The sequence below is a fragment of the Opisthocomus hoazin genome, chromosome 8 (genome assembly GCF_030867145.1).
Source record: "Opisthocomus hoazin isolate bOpiHoa1 chromosome 8, bOpiHoa1.hap1, whole genome shotgun sequence".
Classification (NCBI taxonomy): Eukaryota; Metazoa; Chordata; class Aves; order Opisthocomiformes; family Opisthocomidae; genus Opisthocomus; species Opisthocomus hoazin.
Window position 1 is genome coordinate 60,666,678 of NC_134421.1, and position 22,080 is coordinate 60,688,757.

General features: G+C 38.0%; 1 protein-coding gene across 1 annotated transcript in view; it reads left to right on the top strand.

Moving 5' to 3' along the window:
- The window catches only part of CCDC146 (coiled-coil domain containing 146), an 86,661-nt gene that overhangs the window by 32,000 nt on the left and 32,581 nt on the right, over window positions 1–22,080 (top strand). The window contains exons 3-4 of the mRNA XM_075429463.1: window positions 16,409–16,491; window positions 21,299–21,508. Coding sequence (XP_075285578.1) covers window positions 16,409–16,491; window positions 21,299–21,508 — 293 coding nt within the window. The remainder of the gene's footprint in view (window positions 1–16,408; window positions 16,492–21,298; window positions 21,509–22,080) is intronic.

A 22,080-nucleotide genomic window follows, 5' to 3' on the forward strand; every position in this document is an offset into this window, starting at 1 on the left:
GCCAAATAACTTGCATGAGTGAAGTATTTTTACACCTGTTCTTGTTTAATTAGTCTAATCCGAAAAATTAATTTCCCTAAACCCTATTTTCAATTACTCATAATGCAGATTAAACATTAAACAGACGTTAGTCACACACATACTCTGTAAGTTCATGATCTCTGAAAAGCTGCTAGCTTTTATAGAGACCACAGGTTTATATTGATACTGCAAGAAGGAGGCTTGGTAAAAAAACCTACTTGTCTAACGTTCTACAACAATTCTTTCAAATTTCTGCATAGCACAATGGTCTAGGCACTGTCTTGGGAAATGGGTTTTATATCTGCCTTTCCCATATTATAAATGGACATCCCAGAACCTGCCATGGTGCTTTTAGTTATGTGGCAAAACTGTGTATCTCTCCCTTTCAGATTGTGATAGTTCCTCAGCAATGAGGTGAAAGAACTCACCCCAGATTGCAACTTGGGTGTAAGACATTGACATCACTTTGGTTTTGTTAAAAATGCATCAAAACTGAAATGCTTGTAACGGATTAAATGTATGATTTTAATTTGTAAGATTTTAAATTTTTTTGTTTGATTAATAGGTTCCTAAATTTTTTTTTTCTACCAGTCTAAAATCAGGTATTTACAGAGCCGTATTCTCCTGTATGTCTGTGTCCTGGTTTTGGCTGAGATAGATTTAATTTTCCTCCCAGTAGCTGCTGGGTTTTGGATTTAGTATCAGAAGAGCGTTGATAATACACTGATGTTTTCAGTTGTTGTTATGAAATCAAGGGCTTTTTCCAGTTTCTCATATTCTGTAAATGAACGGATGTACAAGAGCTGGGAGGGAGCACAGCCAGGCAGCCAGCCCAAGCTGGTCAATGGAAATACTCTGTACCACAGATGTCATGCTCAGTTTATAAATGGGGGTTACCTAGGGGGTAGGGATCCTCTCTTTTTCTGGGAATTCGAACTTTTCCTTGAGTTTGGGGGTTTTTGTTCCATGAGTTTGGCAAGTTCTGTGAAATTTGCAAGTTCTGCAAAATCTGTGAAATTCGTGAGCTCCAGGAAACCCCTGGGTTCTGCGATCGCTGCTCAAGGACTGGCTATGCAACTGGTTGTCGAGCAGTAAGAAAAATGATATTGTGTACAGCTTGTTTTGCATATTCTTTATTAGTAGTATTAGTATTTCCTTTGTTGTCATATTAAACTATCTTTGTCTTCCCCCCCAGGTTTTCCTTTTTGCCCATTTCTCCTCCCCATGCCACTGGGAGGGGGAGGGGTGAGTGAGCGGCTGTCTGATGCTTAGTTGCTGGCTGGGGGGTTAAACCAGAACAGGCTGCTACTGTCATATTGAGGAAAGTTATACCAGCCTCTTTTGAGGGGCTTTAGAAGTAGAATAGAATTCCTCAGTCCTTGTTACTTGGGAAGCCATGTTCCCCCTACAGTGTTTGTTCAGTTTTCAGTGGACTCTGCTATCTGCTGTGGGGCCTTGGACTGGACAAATTATTCTGTATCTGTAAAATAAACAATAATTATCCTTGGTAGGCCACATCTTAGAAATTGCCTCGAAATGTTTAAACGCATATCAAGTATTTTCATAATTCATGACTGTTGTGCTGCATTGAAAGCCTAAAATATCATTAGAAATTAGTAACTTCAAGAAGGGCAGAAATTTCTAGTCATGCTGAATGTCAAATAAAATAAAGTTCAGATAGTAATGTGAGATACCTGAGCTTTTCAAACACTTTTGTCCTGAGACATTCATTCCTTGGTCCCTTATATACCTTCATTTTGGAATATTTGCTTCCTCCTTTGGATGAGACTTCTGTAATCTTGAGATGCTCTGCTGTCTTCCTGATTTTGTTATTAGTCTGATGTTCTGCTGCTAGGCTATCAGCAGTCTGTTTGGAGCCCGAAAGACCCATTTCTCCGTTGGATACCTGTATGCTTCTGGAGAAGTCTTGTAATTGAGGACTGGTCTTTCTTCCTGTTCTGTCAGGGAATCACCACTCCCAACAATTTGTCAGGTCTCTGTTCTTCCGTCAGGAACTCAAAGTTGTACGCCACAGCCCTTTTCGTGTTTTGTGCCTCTTATCTTCCTTGGGATCAATCAAGCAAACTTTGAAAACACGAGTTTTTCAGAAGTCTTTGCTCTTTACTGATGCAGCTTAACTAATGGCAGAAATATTGGACCAGATCAAAAAAGTGAACTGCAGTTTGTTTATAAACAAAGTTTCTTCCCAGATAGGGCTTTTCTAGATCCCTAGAGTGTTCTGTATAATACTTAAAACTTTAAAGTAGTTAACCAATCACAAAACCCAAACCCCAATCTTTTTCAGCTGTGAAAGGATCTAACAATGACAGCTGATCACCACAAGTGAGAATTTTCTATTAAGGTTTTCTGTTTGGTTGAAGGTAATTTTCTTGTGGCTTTTCATTTCTTTCAGTCTTCCTTTTAGACATTTATTTTTCGTTCTGTGGACTGAAGAGATATCTTAATCTTACAGACATATCTTCCTAAGGATAAAGAAAATAACCGAGAGCTCATGACATGCTTAAATTCTACTGAAGATTTTAATTCTGTTCCCAGCAATACCCAGTGGTTGCAAGGTTAAAGAAGTAATGTATTTTGGTTTAACAGACTTGATTTAGGACTGTTTATTCAAAGTTTATCAAAAGCAGCGTGAACCATTTCCCATGATTTTTCAGAGCAAGGTTTTTTTTTCTGGCAGATCATGGAATGTAGGTCAGTTAGTTAAGTAAGTTAAGACTGTAGGCAGATGTTAATTTAACTAATGACAACGGCAATTTAAAAAGCAATAGCTTGCCATCTGTTTGATTTCTGACTTTGTGCTGGAAGTTAACATCTCCTGCAACAGAGTTGCTGCAAAACATCCAGGTTTGTGTAAGCAGTTCAAATGACTGGTATAAACAAATCTGAAGCATATCTGGGCTCATTCATGTAAAACATTTTGGTGGCAGAGGTGGGATGTGTTAAGATTCGACTGTTGCAGTAATATTTTTGATGTTTTTTGTACACTTCAGTGGCTCTGTGATATATTTTGGCTGAGAGAGAGGATGAAAAGTAATGAGATTCATCTTCAGTTTTTCCCACATTGTGGAATACATACCAAAAGTCCGTACTAGAAAAAAATTTTGATTTAGGATTCTTTTTGATTTATTAAATTGTTTTCTTTTTTAATTCAGCAGTCATTCTTCATGCAAGCACTCTTTATGCTGCCCACTGCACCGTGGGACTGCCTGTTCAACTTACTCGTGTCTCTGTGAGAACACATCAGATCACAAAAAGGAAGGCAGTTGTATTCCATTTGATTTTAATTGTTAATATTATTCTTGAGTACAGAATACATAGAACTAGTAGCCACATGGATCCCCTATCTGTTTAAATTGGTCTTTGCTTTATTTATAAATTCTGGCAACAAGCAGAAAGGCAACACTGACATAGAGCATGTAAGTAGTAACATATTTCTATAAGCAATTGTAAATGTAATACATATTACAAAATTCATGTAGTCAAAGAATATCACTTCTTCTGTTAAGGCGAGGACCATATTTGTAAAAAAAGAGATCCATGAAACTAAGTTCCAATACATTGTTTCTCCGACAATGTCTGAAGATCTGCCTGCCCAAAATCTAGAATTGGCTGCTGAAGATTTCCTTCATCTGTAGCCACAGAAGACCCTGTAGCTGGCTGAGTACATGGAGAAAATAAACCAGAATGCACTCTAAGAACGATGATATACCAAATACAACAGCCTTTACCTGCTGTGTCTTTCCAGGAAAATTCCTGTGTTATTCCTGCAAACTCTGCTCCAATAAAAAGAGATGGTGTAAGACTGTACTGGATACTCAGTATCCTTCTTTCGAGATACATGGCCAAAGAGGTGATAGCAGGAAAGCTGTCTCCTTTCCTGAAATTCTTATCTTAGCGGTCTCTTATCTCCCCTTTTACTGAGCCATGCAAGACACAATCGGCCACCAGATGCAATATTTTCTCACCCGTTGTTTCATCTTGATGGTGGCTGATTTTTGATATTTTCCATGTAGGCACTGCTTTTTCCCATGAACTGGGGAACAGAACTACTGTTATGAACTATGCCTTGGGAAAGAATTCATTATATTATTTTTCCTAGTTGTTATTTGTTAGTTTTAGAAGGCTTTTCAGACGTTTATTTTTCATTAAAGGATGCCTGGCTGATCCATCTCTAATTGAAAAAGTAAAATTGTAGAAATGCTGTGTAAGGCAATACAGTGCTATATCTACCATAAGTAGGTATATTAATTTTTTTTCATGTATGATTTTACTTGACCCACACTCTCAGTTTTGTCTCATTTATGTAGCATCATCTGCATATAGCTTTTTTAATATTAAATACTTTGTAGTAGACTATGAGCCTTTCAATGGTATATTCATAGAACCATAGAATGGTAAGGGTTGCAAGGGACCTTAAAGATCATCTGGTTCCAGCCTTCTCAGGCTCATTGTTTTTGTGTTTGACTTTTTGTCTTCTGAGTTACTGGATTGTTGTATGTGGAAACAGTGCAGCTGAGTCACTTTCCTTTAGACAACAAAGTTCAAGGAAACATAAAACTTATGCCCTCACTTTGAGAAATAGTGATATGCTATATTTTAAAAGTGCATGATATCTTCTTATTCATATATGTATGGTTTTCTTGAAATAGGAAAGAGGGCAAAATAATTTGTGAAGCACTTCATAAAATACAAAAAAATCATTTTGTTAAATTATTTATTATTTCAAATAGAAATGGCTTAGAAAGGTGATTTTTTTTTCCTGTAAAAATAGTACTTTTAAGGGAAAGCAGATTTACCTATCAATGTGATATTATACAAATGTAGGTGTTACTTTTTTATAATTTTGCTCATCACAAATGTGATAAGAGAATACAAGGGTAGTTTGAAATGTTTCAGTGCATTTGTACAACTGATAGCCTCATGGGTTCAGGTAAGGTTGTTTGTCACATTAAATGTTGAGAAAACTCAGTGACAGGTCTTTTTCTGCTTGAAAGACTAGTAAATAGGCTTTTTCTGAGGACTTTCTGTACTTATCTTACAAAATCTACTGCCCGTCAGTGTGTATGTAGTTATAGGTGAAAGGGATTCTACCTTATTTTTGAACCTAATGACAGCAGTAATTTAAAAATTACATCACATTTTATTTACCTTCTATCATCATAACCTTTCTCTGGAGTAATGACTGATTACTTAAACGAAGCATATCATTCCCTAAATATCTGCAGTGTAGCTATTCCTGTCTGTATTTTAAATGTTTCCCAGTCTGCAAAAGGAAATGCAGAATTGCACTGAAATACTGATAACTAGAATTTATGATGGAACTAAATATTTAGAGTATTATTTTAGTGATTTTTATCTTCTTGTGTTAAAATACTTTGAAATATGTGCTGAAGCATGAAATATTGCTGAGTAGAGATATTCTAGATGATTTTAGAAGTGTTAGTCTTCTGTAACTATGATCATTTGAGGCATATTGAAAAATAAGTGATGTAAGTTACTGAATAGAAAGCGTAATGATGATCTTTACTGGGCATATATAAATAGTGATGCAATACTTTGCATGAAAACGAGAGTTTAGGTCACCTGAACGTCTGGTGCGTAGTCTGAGCTAGTTAGCCATGTTTGGCTCCCTCTATTGTCCAAGTCAAGTAACAGCTGCACTGAGGATGTTTCTTGTTTCTTATAAATGCTGGAAAGCAGTCTGAAATTATTTAATGAGTTAAATTTGGTTATTAAAAGAATCAGAATCTTAAATACACTGGCTTAATTATTATCCTCTATTCTGGCATCTCTTTTTCCCTTCCTTATGCTTCCTAGAGTCTCGAGGCAATACGTTCCAGTCTTTGATCGCATGGTTTGGAAAAAAAAAAACAAGTGAGACAAGGTAAGATAGTCAATGTTTAGACTCGGTATACTTCAGGACAAGTCAGTATCTTCTTTTGCGTAAAAAGTAGAGAGAGATGTTGGTACATCAGCAGAATACAGAGGTTATCTTATAACTGGTGCAATATTTATTCAGCCACTGCATCCTTACTGAGTCCCTGCATTTTCAAAATTGGACAGAACAGGGCCCTGAGGAAACCTGGTCTAACTCTGAAGCTCGCCCTGCTTTGAGCAGGAGGTTGGACTAAATGGCATCCAGAGGTCCTTTCCTGCCTCAGTTTTTCTGATTCTACTCCTCTCTTATATTACATGAAGTTTATTTTTTGTGTTACTATATATTGTAATAAAAATGATGTAAACAAAACATTCTGGAAAATACAAAGAATTACTTTTTTTTTTTTATATGTAGGGGCTCTTCACAGATTAGAAAGTACAAACAAAATAAAAAGATTGAAGTAATTGCTTTCATTCCTCGCCATTTAAACTTTACAAATGACCTGGAGTTTATGTGGAAAAAAACTACCCTATGTGGCAAAATGGCCCGCTGCACTATTTCCTCTGCCTGGAAAACTGTTTTCTAGTGCAGTCTGATTTGAGAATACTTTGGTGTTGACCTCATGTTGCAAAAGAATATTTGAGGGAGAAACCCTAGTTTAACTGAAAGGGAACAGATTTCATTATAAATATTCAGGAAAGTTTTCACTGTGTTTTCCTACGCTGGACCAGATTTCATTGCCCTAAAATGTAAGGCCATTTGGTAAGACCTGGTGTAGTTTACATTAGCCTTTAACCATTTTCCTAAATTGAATTGTAAAAGCTTGGAAAGGTTAATTAGAACAAGTTAATATACTGCATTTTTCTTCATTTTATTGTTAGTGTTTCACTCTCAGTTCTGGTTGATGGCAATGGAGATGCTACAGACCTAGAGCAAATGCTCCTTGTTTTCAATTTCTGTGTAGATAGTGGTGCAAGTTCAAGCTGAGCTCTTTTCTGCACTGTGCCAGCACAAGTGCAAGCTCAGTTACAAACTTGATCTGAGCAATGGACTGAACTTGAGGAGAAAGCTTCAGTTCCCTTAGTGCATTATCAGGGGTCCAAGCTTTTGTCTTGACAATTTGGCGGTATCAGGCACAAGCAAGCCAAACACCAGCAGATATCCCTAGCTCACCTGTTCTAAAGGGTGAAATGGATTCTGTGGAGACTGGTAGCCAGCAATATGAATAGAAATGCAAGAGTCATAGCATGGGTTCAGCCTGCTTGCACCTGTTGCCCCCCTGCAGTGTAGACATAACCCTTCAAAAGTCAGCAGGAGATGGTGTTGCCTTCTCCCTAGATGAGAAACCCTTGAGCTGTGTAGTAAGTGTCCAAACAGTGTCAAACAGTGTGGACTCAATGAGGGTTTTGACGGAGGATACAGAGCTTTCTGTTCAAAGGTTAGCAGATGTAATTTTTCTTCCCTGAATATTTAAACATCTAAATATTATCCAAAAGAGGTAAGAAAAGCTCTTCAAATAAACAACACAGAGAGAAAATTCCAAACCTCACATAGCAGACTGGCCAGAAGAGCCACTTGCCAAGCGGCTAATACTATAATGAAATTCTGAGTATATACAAACTATAAAATACCTTAATCCTTTGATATTTTTCTGTTGTCTTCTGTTATGAGACAAAAGCGTTGTTTGACGAGACCTTTCAGATGTTTGAAATAAATAAAACTAACATAAAATGTTGGATTATTCTATGTGTTAAAATAACAGTAAGTGTAGTCACAATGTCTTGTTATAATTACAAAACCTACAGCTTAGAATAAGGAGGTGGAAAGTATTCTTACATTCAAGCTTAGAATACATTTTAGTTATTTTGCAATATCTGCAAACATAATTAGAAACATGTGTTAGCTCCATTGTTTCTCCAAAATGCAGAGATTCTAGGGAGTGTTGAAATTAAGTGTTTCCTAGGAAGCCATCACGTTTCACTCTCATAATGATTATGAGTAACTGATGTTAATCAGTATTGTCTTTGTGGTGGCTATATTTATCTTCCGTGCTTTTCTTGATGTGTTTTGTCGAAAGACTGCGAGAAGTTAGACCAGTATTCAGATTTCATCATCTTTTTAAGTTTAAAATTTGGCTTAATTTTATTCATTTATGGGGAGTCCCAAAAGAAGCTTAAAAAGCCTTGAAATTCAAAAAGGGGAACGTCAAAGTTCTTGGAGTTCTTATTTATATCACATTTGGGTTACAGCAAACTTGTTTTGAAATTCCAGATGAGTGCCTTGGTGTCCTGCTTAGAGCTGACGATCAGAAAGAATTGAATATAATCTGTTAAAATGGAGAATGTAAAAGCTTACTGCACTTAATGTGGGGGTGAGGAGGGGTTAGGTGGTTATGGGGTTAGGGACAGATTTCATTAATTTTGTTCACATGGAAGCGTACCTTATTTATCGGGTGAGTCCTCTCTCTCCCGTGGTTTTAATTCCCATTTGTATTCTGATATCTTCTCTTTGTTACCAACATCTCATCTACATCCACCTTCCAGCCTCAGAGGAATTACTGTAATCCCACATCCAGGGGCTAGTGAAGTCAGGCTGGAAGGATATACAAGAGCTCCCTCAGATCCTGCAAAGACTGTGTGTAACCTCGGATTGTGCTCACTTTTCCTTGGAATTTTCTTCAAGACATTTTGAAGAGAGCTCTGATGGTAAGCTGTTAGTAGCAAGCAAATACGAACGTATTACTGGTACAGATACATGGAAAAGTTATGCAGGTGCACAGAACAGCTATCTGAGCATAAGTATTCTTCTGTTGTTCGCATGGATGCCTATGTTTAAAACATTCCTGCCTAGAGCCAGAAAATCCCCCTTTTCCTGCTAGAAAAATATAAAGGATATGCCCTTCCCTGTCCCCTTTTCAGCAAAATCTTATTCCACAGCCTTTATCATAGGACAGGATTATCCAGGACTATTATTTCATGGGACTTTTCTTTGATTGAAGGAAAAAAATTTGCTTTGGAATTTGGGTTGGAGTTTGTTTTGTTATATTTTGTTTTTTTCTGGTAGAATAGCCAAGCTTCAGATAGCAAGGTAACATGAAAAAATGTAACAAAGTTAGAAAGTTACACTCATGCTAAGCAGCTAAGAAAGGGTACCTTAATAAGATAAAATAAACATCACAAAAAAATTAAATTAAAAATGAAACATACAAGTAAATCCAGTGACAAGATACATACTTCCGTAGTTTTTATGTAATTACATTTATGGGAGTACAGGGAAAAAGAAAGCAAAACATTGCCAAGCAACCATCTGTTAGCAGCCAAATCTGCATCCAACTTTCCAGTAATTCTCAATTTATATAAGGAAAATTTATTTTAGTTGATTCAGATGGTCTATCAATTTTGGGTGTGTTTAAAAATATATGTGGTCCCAGTTCATTGCATAAAGAGAAAGAAAAGGTGAGAAAAGCACAATACAGCTAAGTACAGCTGACATGGAAAGGGACTGGAAGACTCAACAGTTTAAGAATATTTCCTATTTACCCAACTATATTCCAAACTCCAGATCTGAGATCACCAGTATAACAAAATGATCTCAGTTCTTTCCAGGGCATTAGGGTTAATGCAGGACTGAAAAAAGATGTCCTCAGTTGCCACTCACAAGTGCTTTTTTTCCCTCACTGCTCCATCTTCTCACTCATTCTTTTCCTTTTCAGTGTAGCAACATAATTAATTCAACTAAGGACAACCACCATTTTACTTACCCCAGCAATGAGAGCTCACATGCAATAAAATGAACTGTTAGTGCATCCTGGAGGGAAGGAGGAGTGAAATGTAACTGCTTTTTTAAACTTTGGATATTAGTCTTGTACACGGCTTTTTTTGTAGAAACATGGCTAATACAGATCCAACAGATTGGAATAAAAAGATCACAAGCATTCATTTCAAAATGTAATGTTTGTGTGTGTATGGGATGGAAAAGACCTCTAAGATCATTGAGTCCGAACAGTGAACCTGAAACTGCCAAGTCCACCACTAAACCATGTCCCAAGGTGCCACGTCTACGCATCTTTTAAATACCTCCAGGGATGGTGACTCCGCCACCACCCTGGGCAGCCTGTTCCAATGCTTGATAACCCTTTTGGTGAAGAAAGTTTTTGTAACATCCAATCTAAACCTCCCTTGGCACAACTTGAGGCCATTTCATTTCATCCTATCACTTGTTACTTGGGCGAAGAGACCAACACCCACCTCGCCACAACCTCCTTTCAGGTAGCTGTAGAGAGCGATAAGGTCTCCCCTCAGCCTCCTTTTCTCCAGGCTGAACAATCTCAGTTGCCTCAGCTGCTCCTCACAGGACTTGTGCTCTAGACCCTTCACCAGCTTCGCTGCTCTTTGGCACGCTCCAGCAGCTCAATGTCCTTCTTGTAGTGAAGGGCCCAAAACTGAGCACAGTACTTGAGGTGCGGCTTCACCAGTGTTGAGTACAGTGACACGATCACTGACCTACTGCTGGCCACACTATTCCTGATACAAGCCAGGATGCCGTTGGCCTTCTTGGCCACCTGGGCACACTGCTGGCTCATGTTCAGCCGGCTGTCAGCCAACACCCCCAGGTCCTTTTCTGCCAGGCAGCTTTCCAGCCACCCCTCCCCAAGCCTGTAGCGTTGCATGGGGTTGTTGTGACCCAAGTGCAGGACCTGGCAATTGGCCTTGTTGAACCTCATACCTTTGGTTTTGGCCCGTCAATCCAGCCTGTCCAGATCCCTCTGCAGAGCCTTTCTACCCTCAAGCAGATCAACGCTCCCGCCCAACTTGGTGTCATCTGCAGCCTGACTGAAGGTCCACTTGATCCCCTCATCGAGATCATTGAAAAAGATATTAAACAGCACTCATCCCAGTACTGAGCCCTGGGGAACACTGCTTGTGACCGGACGCCAACTGGATTTAACTCCATTCACCACAACTCTCTAGGCTCAGCCATCCAGCCAGTTTTTTACCCAGCAAAGAATACACCAGTCCAAGGCATGAGCAGCCAGTTTCTCTTGAAGAATGCTGTGGGAAATGGTGTTAAAGGCTTTACTAAAGTCCAGGTAGACATCATCCACAGCCTTTCCCTCATCCACCAAGTGGATCACCTTGTCGTAGACGGAGATCAGGTTGGTCAAGCAAGACCTGTCTTTCGTAAACCCATGCTGACTGGGCCTGATTTCCTGGTTGTCCTGTACATGCTATGAGTGGCCTGACCCTTCTTCCAGACGTCGTAAACTCTGTTTTTCCCTGAGTTCCAGCCAAAGCTCTCTGTTCAGCCAGGCCAGTCTTCTTCCCTGCTGGCTCATCTTTCAGCACATGGGGACGGTCTGCTCCTGCACCTTTAAGATTTGCTTCTTGAAGAATGTCCAGCCTTCCTGGGCTCCTTTGCCCTTCAGAACGTCCTCCCAAGGCACCCTGTCAACCAGGCTCCTAAACAGGTCAAGCCCTGCCATCTGGAAGTCCCAGGTGGCAGTTCTGCTGACCCCCTCCTTACTGGTCCAAGAATCGAAAACTCTGTCATTTTGTGATGGCTGTGACCAAGATGGCCTCCAACCATCACATCACCCACAAGTCCTCCTCTGCTTGCAAACAACAGGTCCAGCTGGGCACCCTCCCTAGCTGGCTCACTCACCAGCTGTGTTGTCTTCCACACACTCCAGGAACCTCCTGGATGGTTTCCTCTCTGCTCTATGGCATTTCCAGCAGACATCTGGTAAGTTGAAGTCCCCCGCGAGAACAAGGGCCAGCGATTGTGAGACTTCTCCCAGCTGCTTATAGAACATTCCATCTGTCTCTTCATCCTGGTTGGGTGGTCTGTAGCAGACTCGTAAAACAAGTTAGGAATATTGTCTATTTCTTACATTGGATTTCCATGTTGCAATCATTAGGAATTAGAGTATGTCATATTAATCGGTGAAGTCTTGTGTTACATGTGCAAAGTAGGCCATTTTGAGATTTGGTTTTGGGTTTGGTGGGGGTTTTTTCTGAGTAATCTTTGCAAGGTTCTTGGCACAAGGATTCATAGGAATCTACTGAGCTTTATACAGGGCATTAATGCTCTTTGTATATTATGATCTTAATTTAAATTTTATTTAATCACTGTTAGATATAATAGACACAAACATTTTTACAAAATTAAAATAGTGCAATTAATTTCAGGTCCAGATTTTAATTATATATCTGAGATATTCTGCATTTGCTCTGCTGTTGCAGATCATGTGTTCAGCTCTTGCTGATCAAATGAAATGGAGTAGGACCTCTAGATCTGTCTGTGGATGCAGGTTAATGAAATAAAGTGTGCATATACTCAGGATTTATGTGTATTTGTATACTTAACATATGTTAGTTCTCTGTAATTCTTACCATGACAGGACTAGGAAAGAAAAATACTCTATCTATAGTCACAGCCAACATTATCTAGCTGTAGAGGAATAAAATTATTAACCTTTGTCTCCAGTGCATTTTAAGAGTTAATTTGTTATTTATTCTGTGTTAAAACATGTCTTTTATGATAGTAAAGACAAAGATTAACCTAATTCAAATTAGACAGTCTCAAAGGAAAATGTGACTCATCTATTGTGAACATTCAGAAATAGAGGTAAAAGGAAATATTTATGAATTCCAGTTCCAATTTAACTTGTGATATTTAAAAAAAGAAATCTAATTCTGAACTTCCGTAATCAAGCTGTATGAATGTTTTATATTATGGTATCTGGTTACAAGAATTTCTATATACTCTTCTGTTAAATCTAGGATCCAAATGCAAAACCTGTAGTTTAGAGAGGCAACAAGCATCCAGAAATTCAATATATGGGTTTAATGTTCCTGGTTGATGTTTCACTGTTTACACAGTGTAAGTCTTCTGACTTAGGAATAATTATTATAATACACTACAATGCTTTGTAGGTCGTATTAGAAATATTAACCATTTCCCTGGTTTCAGAATAGAGTAACTCCGTGAGTCTATGGACAAAGGACTATTTACACTAAATTAACAGGCAGATAAAAGCATATTAAGACTCCAGGCATTGGCTACAATGTATTTCTTATTGTCATATACATATATATATAGTCATATATATATATAGTCATATATATATATTGTCAAGGCTAGCAGAGCCTTAAATTTCAGCTAAATTAGTCTAATTTATTTTTTACTGTTGATAATTGTATTAGCTATACGAGATATTTTTTTAAAAGGGTAAATAGACCCAGAATGCCCATTAGATCATATCTACCATTCAGGACAAAATCCATTGTAAGCACAGACACATAAAGTCAGGGGCATGATTTCATCTCTGATTCCAACAGCTTCTTCTAAAGCCAAATTGAAGTAAGTGAAAAAAGCAAAAAGTGAATTACTATATTTTTTTGTTTGAAGGTTGAATGGTAAGAGTCAATGTTTCAGCCATTAGTTGAGGAAATAATGCTCACTTTTGCAAGTATCCCTATTTAAGTCAGTTTGTATAAGTGAAAAATTATCCTCGTGAGTAAAAGTTTGTTCTGGATTGTTGCCTTTAGATTACAGTTTTCTAAATGCTATTTTGATGGCTAAAGGGAAACTTAGTATCCAGTATTGCTCTCCACCATAAGATGTTTGTTCTTGTAAACAAAAATATATTAAAAATATGTGAGGAGTTGATCTGGACTGGAATGTCAGAGGCAGAAGCATATCTCCACAGATAGGGGATAGGTAAGGTTTGTGACTACAAGCCAAGGCCAAACGTGCTTGTTTCCATGCAATGAAATAAAACATAAAATATTCTGAAGAGGAACTATACAGGAAAAATTTTTATAATAGTTACTGTAATTTGCCATTGAACTGCAGGATGTCCATGGCCATGCGAGGCAGTTTGCTTCAGGACTGTGAGTAGCCTTTTCAGAAGATGGAAGGACAATCAGTTTCTTGGCTCTAATGCCATTCTAGATATTAGTAGGAACCAAAGTCATCCTGGCTGGAAACCTGTTTATTTCTCAGACCACCTGATGGGAAACAAGACAGACTCTATCCTTTATTCTGTCCACTGAGTGGTGGCTCTAAAAGAAGGTGATTCCTACCCATTTTCAGTATCTTTTGCAAAAAGTTGTTGCTCATGCTTTGCTGACTATGCACAATCATAGTTCCAGGTCCAAGTCGGTACCTACTCTCATTGCAGTCTTATCCCTAATTTTTGTTATAAATAGGCAGTGTATTCAGGGACTGGAAATCTGCTGTTCCTCAGCAAGATAAAAATGTGTAAGGAAAACTATTGCTAGCCCTGTTCTAGACATTCTGTGAATTTGTGGGAGCATCCGTTGGTTCAGCTAACACAGCTTCTGAGGTTCACTTCATTTACGCATCATCCACTATCACATATGTGTGAAAGGCAGCCTTGAAAGCAGTATATACCTGTATATCAGGGGCACCATCCCTCATCTGGTTGTATCACCGCAAATAATACTATTTTTCTACACCCTTTTCCTCCCTTCTTCCATAACTGACTGTTTCTTCCCCTCAGGCAGTTGCCTCTCTCCTTTCTTTCCCTTCTGCCTTCTCAAGAATCTTGGAGAAAACTGTGCTGGGCTTTAATAACAAATACTGGGATCAGGGTAGCCCAGTGCTGATGGTCTGGTGGCTTTCCAGATACAGTTGTGGTAATGGGAACTATCTGGTGATTATACTTTTCACAGAAGTCTCACCCTCTTTGACATGCTGGTTATGCTGTCTGTACAGCCTGTCTTATGCAGTCCTCAAAGCTACGTGTCTTCACATTGTATATGACCAGCCTTATTGGAACAGAGCTCTTTCAGTTCTGAAATGAACTGAAAAATTAAGTGTCAAATATGTAAAACGCTTACAGATATAAAGGAGAAGACATAGGCTCAAGGGCAAGTAAGTCTATTTCTGCGGAAACATTGTCAAACATGGCTTAGGTCTGCAATGAGAAGCTAAGCAGTAAGAAAAACGGGAACTCACAGATATAGATCAGAGGAGTGTGAAGAAAGGACGTTAGTGGGTAGCACCCAAATAGGACAACTATACCCACATATGAGGCTGAAAAATAAATGTGTTGATATAGGGAAACAATTACTTTCTCACAGAAGAGCTAGTTAGTGTTGTGAAGTTCAGGGGATCATAGAAGATGCCAAAATAAATATTTGAGAGTTGCTTATCTTTAATCTCATGCAAACAAATGAAAGAAAGATCTCCTTTCCTTTTCTCAGGGCTGCAAACAGCAAAGATTGTCCTTGCTACCATGAAATATATTGCAGCAGATCTTAAAAAAATACATAAATCGAAATTCTGTCAACAAAATGTATACTTCCTTTGGCATATTCATTTGGGTTCTACTTCTTGCTTCTTGACCATAAGACTGGTTCTGGATGGTTTCTCCTGTATATTCAAGAAAGGGGCATCTACAGAATAGCCCACATAGGAATCTCTGAAATGGCCCTTAGTTCAGCCTAGAAAAGGGCCTTTCCCTGGAGGCCTTGTCAGACATGAGGGTTTAAGTATGACTTACGGGATTTTCCTGGTGCTGTAGTAACTTTGTTTCTCATTTCAGGAGATCTCACAACCATATTTCTTGGCCGGTTCCTATAACAGTTGCAGATTTGACTTGCTGCCCCAAAAGGCTAGCTATGGACTTTTATAGAGCCAGATCACCTCACATTTTTTTTACCTGGATTTAACCTGATTCTCCTGCCCTGTAGCCAAAAGAGGGGAAGAAAAGATTTTCTAAAGAAATACCCCAGGATATACTATTGTACTGCTGCTGTGATATTTCCCAGTGGCAAAACTGGGCTCCTAGTCCTATTTCCGATTTGTATTAAGAAGGTCTGGCTCATTGACCCAAATTACTGCCCTCAAGACATCTGAGGAATTGCCTAAGAGATGGGTACGCTGCATCACACACATACGGGTTTTTTAGTACTAAATACATGGAGTGCTTTGCTCTTGGAGTTTGCTGAAGACCTGCACGGGCACGTAAGGCAATGCGTTTTGTGGCCTGGGCATGATCTAGCTTGACCCCAGCTCCTCATTTTTGCAACTGAATTGCCTGAGGGCACAACACTTCAGCACAAACTGGACTTTAAGCTTCAGTTTCACCTGTTCAGGCCAGCTGGTAGATACCAAAATTGAACCAACCAAACGGTGTGACTTAGAGCCTGAGTTCTAAGTCAAGACAGAATTATCATGAAATATTAATACAGAAAGAAAATCTGAGAAGAAATGGTGGTGCGGGTAGCACTGTAGTCGTGACAGACACATTCTTTATATTCTTATATTTTTACTTTGATTTATTATGTGAGTAAGCATTTTTACATCTGTGTATTTGATTTGGTTGTGTATTTGATTTGGTATGTTACCAAAGACTGTATAAACTAAAAAGCTGCCAATTATAGATATAAAAAATTGCAGCAGAATCAAAATATGAGTGCTTAGGAGATTTCATAACTGTCTGTTTCCCTTCCACAGCTATTTTCAGCTGGAAAAATCACAGGCACCAGAGTAGCTGAGCTGAGGGGAAAGTACACCCTGCTGCATGAGACTGTGATAAGGTATAGTATTCCTTTTTTAGACTTTGTTTAAGTAGCCAAAGCATTGCATATTTAAAGTAATTATCTACTGATGATGAGGTCTAATTATCACTTAAGGCTTTCTTACAGTGGTTGTTCGTGAAGAGGACGCAAGAATGCAAGGTTGAAAAACAATATTATTTAATAGGAAGATTCAAGGTAATTTGGGATATTTAGATACTTGTTTGAATAACATCTTTGTTTTTAATAGAAACACAATAATAATGGCACAAACTGCAACAGACAATATACCAGTTTAAAATAAAGATATATTTGAAGGTGATGTAGCTAGGATTGTAACATATGAAAAGATTCTGACCTGCTGAACTAACATCATAGAGGGCAACTGAAGAAGCTAAAGGCTTGTTTCTAAGGAGGAAAATGAGACTCTGTCACATCTAAATAGGTGTGAATTTTACACTCAAAGGATACTGACAGTCAGATTAGACAGGACTGTCAATAAATTTAGGTTAGAACCTTAAGTTTCAAAGTATGAATGAAACTTGGAAGTTAGGTGTAGTAGTTATGAGTCTGCCCTGCTCCAGTACTTGCTGGAGGAGAGAGGAGTGATCACGCTTATAGCCCGATGCCAGGTTTGAGCAGGGCATTCTGAGTGGAAGGGAAAGAAAATGGCGGGACAAAGTGGGACGACATAGTGCAGTTGTACTAGGTGAACAGTGTGTCACGGAACAGAGCAGTCCTATTGCAAATATTGCAATATTGCATTAGAGTTTGTGACTAATAATTTTCGTATTACTTATGGTATACCCATATTTACCAGTAAAATCAGCATCATGATAGTCCTGTAGTATTTCTGTAATATGTACCATAATATCCACCGTATTAACTATGTGTTAGCCCCATTTCCCTGACAGTCCATATCAAAATCTTTATGGCAATTCTGCTTGTGACAGAACCATGCCTATTCTGTCATTGAAGCGAAGGCCTAATTTAAGGATTGCAAAACTAATTCAAGTCACACTTGCTTACTTCAGTTATGCTGGGATTTGGTGTGCCTCCTGGCAGTCTGAATAGCAGTAAGTGCTGAGTAATTTAAATGAATTTGAAAAGGAATTCCCCAAATCCTGAAAACACAGTTTTTATTAAGGTTAGCTGAGTCTTCTAGTTTCATCTTAATAAAATGGGCAGTTAGAATACAGTCTTGACTCTGTAAAAAGTCATCTGACTTTATTCACATTACTGCATAGCAAATATTTGGGGGAAGAAAAATTAAAAACAGCACTCCTAAACCAGTTCAACTCCCTAGAAAATGCAAGAAACATTTTTTGAATGCTCAGAACTAAACATATTTTATGGGTTTTGGATTAGTTAATTGTGAAGGTTTCTACTACACTGGTGTTTCACCGAGTTGAAATAGAAATCCAGTAGCTGCTGAAGTTGATTGACTTTTAGCCCATGTTAGTTTGAAACTGTTTTGGTTGGAAAAAATGCAAGCATATTACTACATATTTTATTTTATATATTTATATAACACTCTCTTATATAGAGCGTTCTTTTATGTAAAGACATGTATAATAAGTGGAATGTGGCCTGAGTGAAAACAGGACTCAGCTGTCTTTTCTGTCACACGTAAAACTACTGTAGACACCGTGCACCAAAAGCATGAAAATGCTAGATGGTAGATTACATCTCTCATTCTTTCCGTGATTCTCACAGGAGTACGAAATTGTCATCCTTCTGTAAGCAAGTCAGTCGGAGAGGATCATGTCACACTCTTTACTTAGATATAGTCATGTGTCGAAGCAAAACACCAACACATGAACGAGTACTAATTCTCACAGATAAATTTCTCTTACTGCTAAAACAAAGCAAGGGAAATCCATTACCAAAAATTAATTGTGATCTCCAGTATCTTTTAAGGACTTTTCAGACATCAAAAGTGGGATTCATTTGCCCATGTGTTAACATCAGTAGGCATGCACATTTGAACTAGGTATCCAGAGTCCCTTCATGGTCAACAGAAAGAAAAAGGGGCCACACGCTTCCTCCTTGTACGGACGTCTGCAAGTGCCTGGTTTTCTTCATGGCCTGTAAAGAGTGTGCTGGTGGTAGGTTCAGTATGTGAGTATACTCTTTTCCTGCAATGAACCATGCACAGAATCAATACCACTTTTTAATTTTTAGTTCTTCACCTTTGTATGTGCAGTACAGTTCTGTGGATCAAGAACTTATTTTTTCACTTATTACAGTTGAATTTAATCTCTTTCCTAATTAATCCCCATCTTTCCCAGGGCTGCTACAATGCCATGTGGAAACAAATGGTATTGGATGAAGTCTTCAGGCTGTGTGTGTCCATCTTTCTTATAGTCGCATACAAAAATCTCAAGGAGAAAGTCTTGTGCATCTTAAGCAGCATAGATCCCTGTGACAGCCATGCCAGGCGATTGCATCTGATCTCTCTGACATACAATGCAAATTTGTCTAATATGATGAATGCAGCTAGTCTGTATGCAGATAGTTTCCAAGGCTGTTACTAGAGTACGCAGAGTTATAAGTATGTAGTGTGGTCCTTTGTTTAGTGGTAAATCATCCTTTATTTCTTGGTTTCAGTTTTGCACAATTTGTCATTCTGGAAAGCTGAGAGATGTCAGCTGGCAAAGAATATCTTTTGATGCATTTCTTCAAAGCATTATGTGCTTCTGAGTTTATGTTTGCTGTGCAGCTGAAATTCTGTGCACAGGCTGCCGTCGCACCCGTCCTCTTTGCAGTGAGGCTGCACCTAAAACTGATGTACCTGAGCTCATATTTGGCCACTGAGAACCCATTTGGTCACACAGCCATGTGGCCCAATTGTAATTTTTTATATTTATTATGTCAATTTAGGAAACTAATATGAATATTCTGATACTCCAAGCTGTAAGAAAGTTAGGTAATAATGATATTTCATTGACAGTTTGGGAATCTCATCTTCTTAAGCCTATGTTAAATTATTAATCACTTCACAGATTCAAAAGCTGCCACTTCAGACTTGGCAAGCCTACTTGTGCACTCATGTGATTCTAGATGTGTACATTGAGTAGATGTCCAGTTATTTCTTCATTGTCTTCAACTAAATTTAAATCTTCACATGAAAAAATACTGTTGACAGCTATAGTGAGCAAGATCTGGTCTAGATTCAACACTCAGTTCTTGTTTCTATTTTTATCTTTGTATTGTCTTGAAAAAATCAATACTAAAAATTTTGTTATTATGGAAGAACTTATGTTTTTATGTAATTTTATGTAAAATGTATGTTTAATGTAAGAATTCTTTTTCAAATGAATGTGTATTACTGCAACCAATTATATTTTCTCCTAAACCAGCATACATTCTGTTGAACTTAAAGAAGATTGTTGGCCTTAAAGAAGATCTAAATAATGTCAGGAATCTTGTGTCGATAAGTCAAGTTATTTTTCCCTTAAAAATTACTATGTAAATACATCGCACATGAAGTTATTTTTTCGTGGTAAAAGCACACTCTTGTTTCCTGTTGAAGTCTGTGGTTTCCTTATTTTCTGGTTTAAAAAAGGAAGTGGTTATCTAAGTAGAAACGTTACACAAAACAAAACTTTTTCTGCTGTATTATTTCAGCTATGTTTGTGCAGTATAGTCAGTTGTATATTTCGTGGTTTTATAGTTACCATCTCAACTCTATTCTTCAGTGTGATGTGTAATTTTGTTTTTGTTGCTAAGCTATAAATGTCATCTTGTGTGCTAAGATTTATGTATAGAGTTTCTCAATATGGGAGATTCTAAATTATTTTGTTTAAAAAATATTAAATTGCATTATATTTTTGATTAATAAAAAGAAAGTGTTAGAGTTCTTTATTCTTCCACATAATTTGTAACAAATTTTAGTATGATACAAAAGTTATAATGTGATAATATTTAGAAGGCATACACAGTGATTTCTGTAGCATAAAGAATAGGTTTATGTGTTGTGCGTTGTATATGAATTTTCACACTGTGGTCCCCTTTAAGACTTTTCCATAATAATCAATGTATTTTACTAACAGCCTTTAAGATCTGTTACTCAGCTATCAACACATAGGTTCCTAAGTATGTTATGAATACCAGTCTCCTAACATTGACAGAATACTACAGTTTCTTGTTTCCGTGAAGCTAGATACAAGTGAGATCAGATAACTGATCATGTCTGTAAGCCTTATAATAAGCTTCCACAGAAGTCCACAAATGTATTTACAGTTTGTGTATTATTACATGAGTTGCTTCAGTTACTGGTAACACTGCAGCAATAGCAACATGCAATTCAGCACTGGGTAGGTGTCCTGGTATTTTCTAAGGACTTTAAGGTGTCGTGTAGCCCAGACTGGGCCTTGTCCTGGTGAATACTTCCCTGTTATTTCTCCCCACGCTGATTCAGATTTAGCCTTCAGTAGTTCTTAGGATAAAGCGGATTCCCTGTCACTTCACTGGTTGTAGGAGGTGCTAGACAAATAAATTAGACTAACTAACAGTCTTTCAACTGGTTAAAATTAGATTAAATGAAGACTGTCCCAACTCTAGGTATGCCGAAAAAACTCGCACGTCACATTCCACTGCTCTCATGGGATCATAGGGCAATTCAGCTTTGAACAGACCTCAGGAGGTCTCTGGTCCCACCTCCCGTTCAAGGCAGGGTCAACTGGGAGGTCAAACAGATTACTCAGGTCTTAATCTCATTCTCATGTTGAAAACCTTGTACTAAATATTATAGGTAGGTAAAGAAATATAAATACAACACTTATGCTTCTCATTGCCTCGATCTAAATTTTTCTGTTTAATGTAGTTTACAGGAATCTGAGATCCAGCTGTTGCAGGAAGCCAAACGTCTTAGTGTAGAACTGGAACAACAGCAACATGAACTGGAAAAAGCAGAACAGTTCCCTGAAGAATCCTCCAGTGAAGTTTCCCGAATAAGGCAACAACTTCTTAGCTGCCAAAATGAATACAATGCTATTAAAGAAAGAGAGTACGAAATTCAGTTCAAGATGGAATGGTAGGTGGTAGTGGTCAAACGCTGCTAATTTTATCATAGGTTATCTGGAAAGATAAAAACATAGAATATAATTCAGTCTCCTCCCCATCTTACACGGGCACATTTATTGATGGCTGTTGTTAAGCAAATTGCCACAAACTTTCCCTAGTAACAGGAACATTTCAGTGATGAATAAAATTACCCTGGTGAGAGATTTGTAGATAATTTTGACTTTGGAACATGCTATGCTGTCCTTTCAAATGCTGTTTATAAGTTACTACATTGCATGATTGATGCTTAGGTAGGCATAATTACCAGGAACAGTTCTAGTGTAGGACACCTTTAATACAAATTATTAAAGTGTCTCAGAGGCCGAGTGACTGAGATTTTATGGAAACAATGTCATAAATAGACCAAATGCTATTTTTAACATCAGAAGCACAGTGTATTCAAGTTTTTCTGTTCAGGTATTTAAAGGAGCAGAAGTACTTGCATATTCTCATGTCGGAAAAATGAGAAATTTGCTGTGAAAGAAGTGAATACTTGACACTTCTGTAACAGGAAAAAAGTCCAGAGTAAGCTTGATGTTGTAT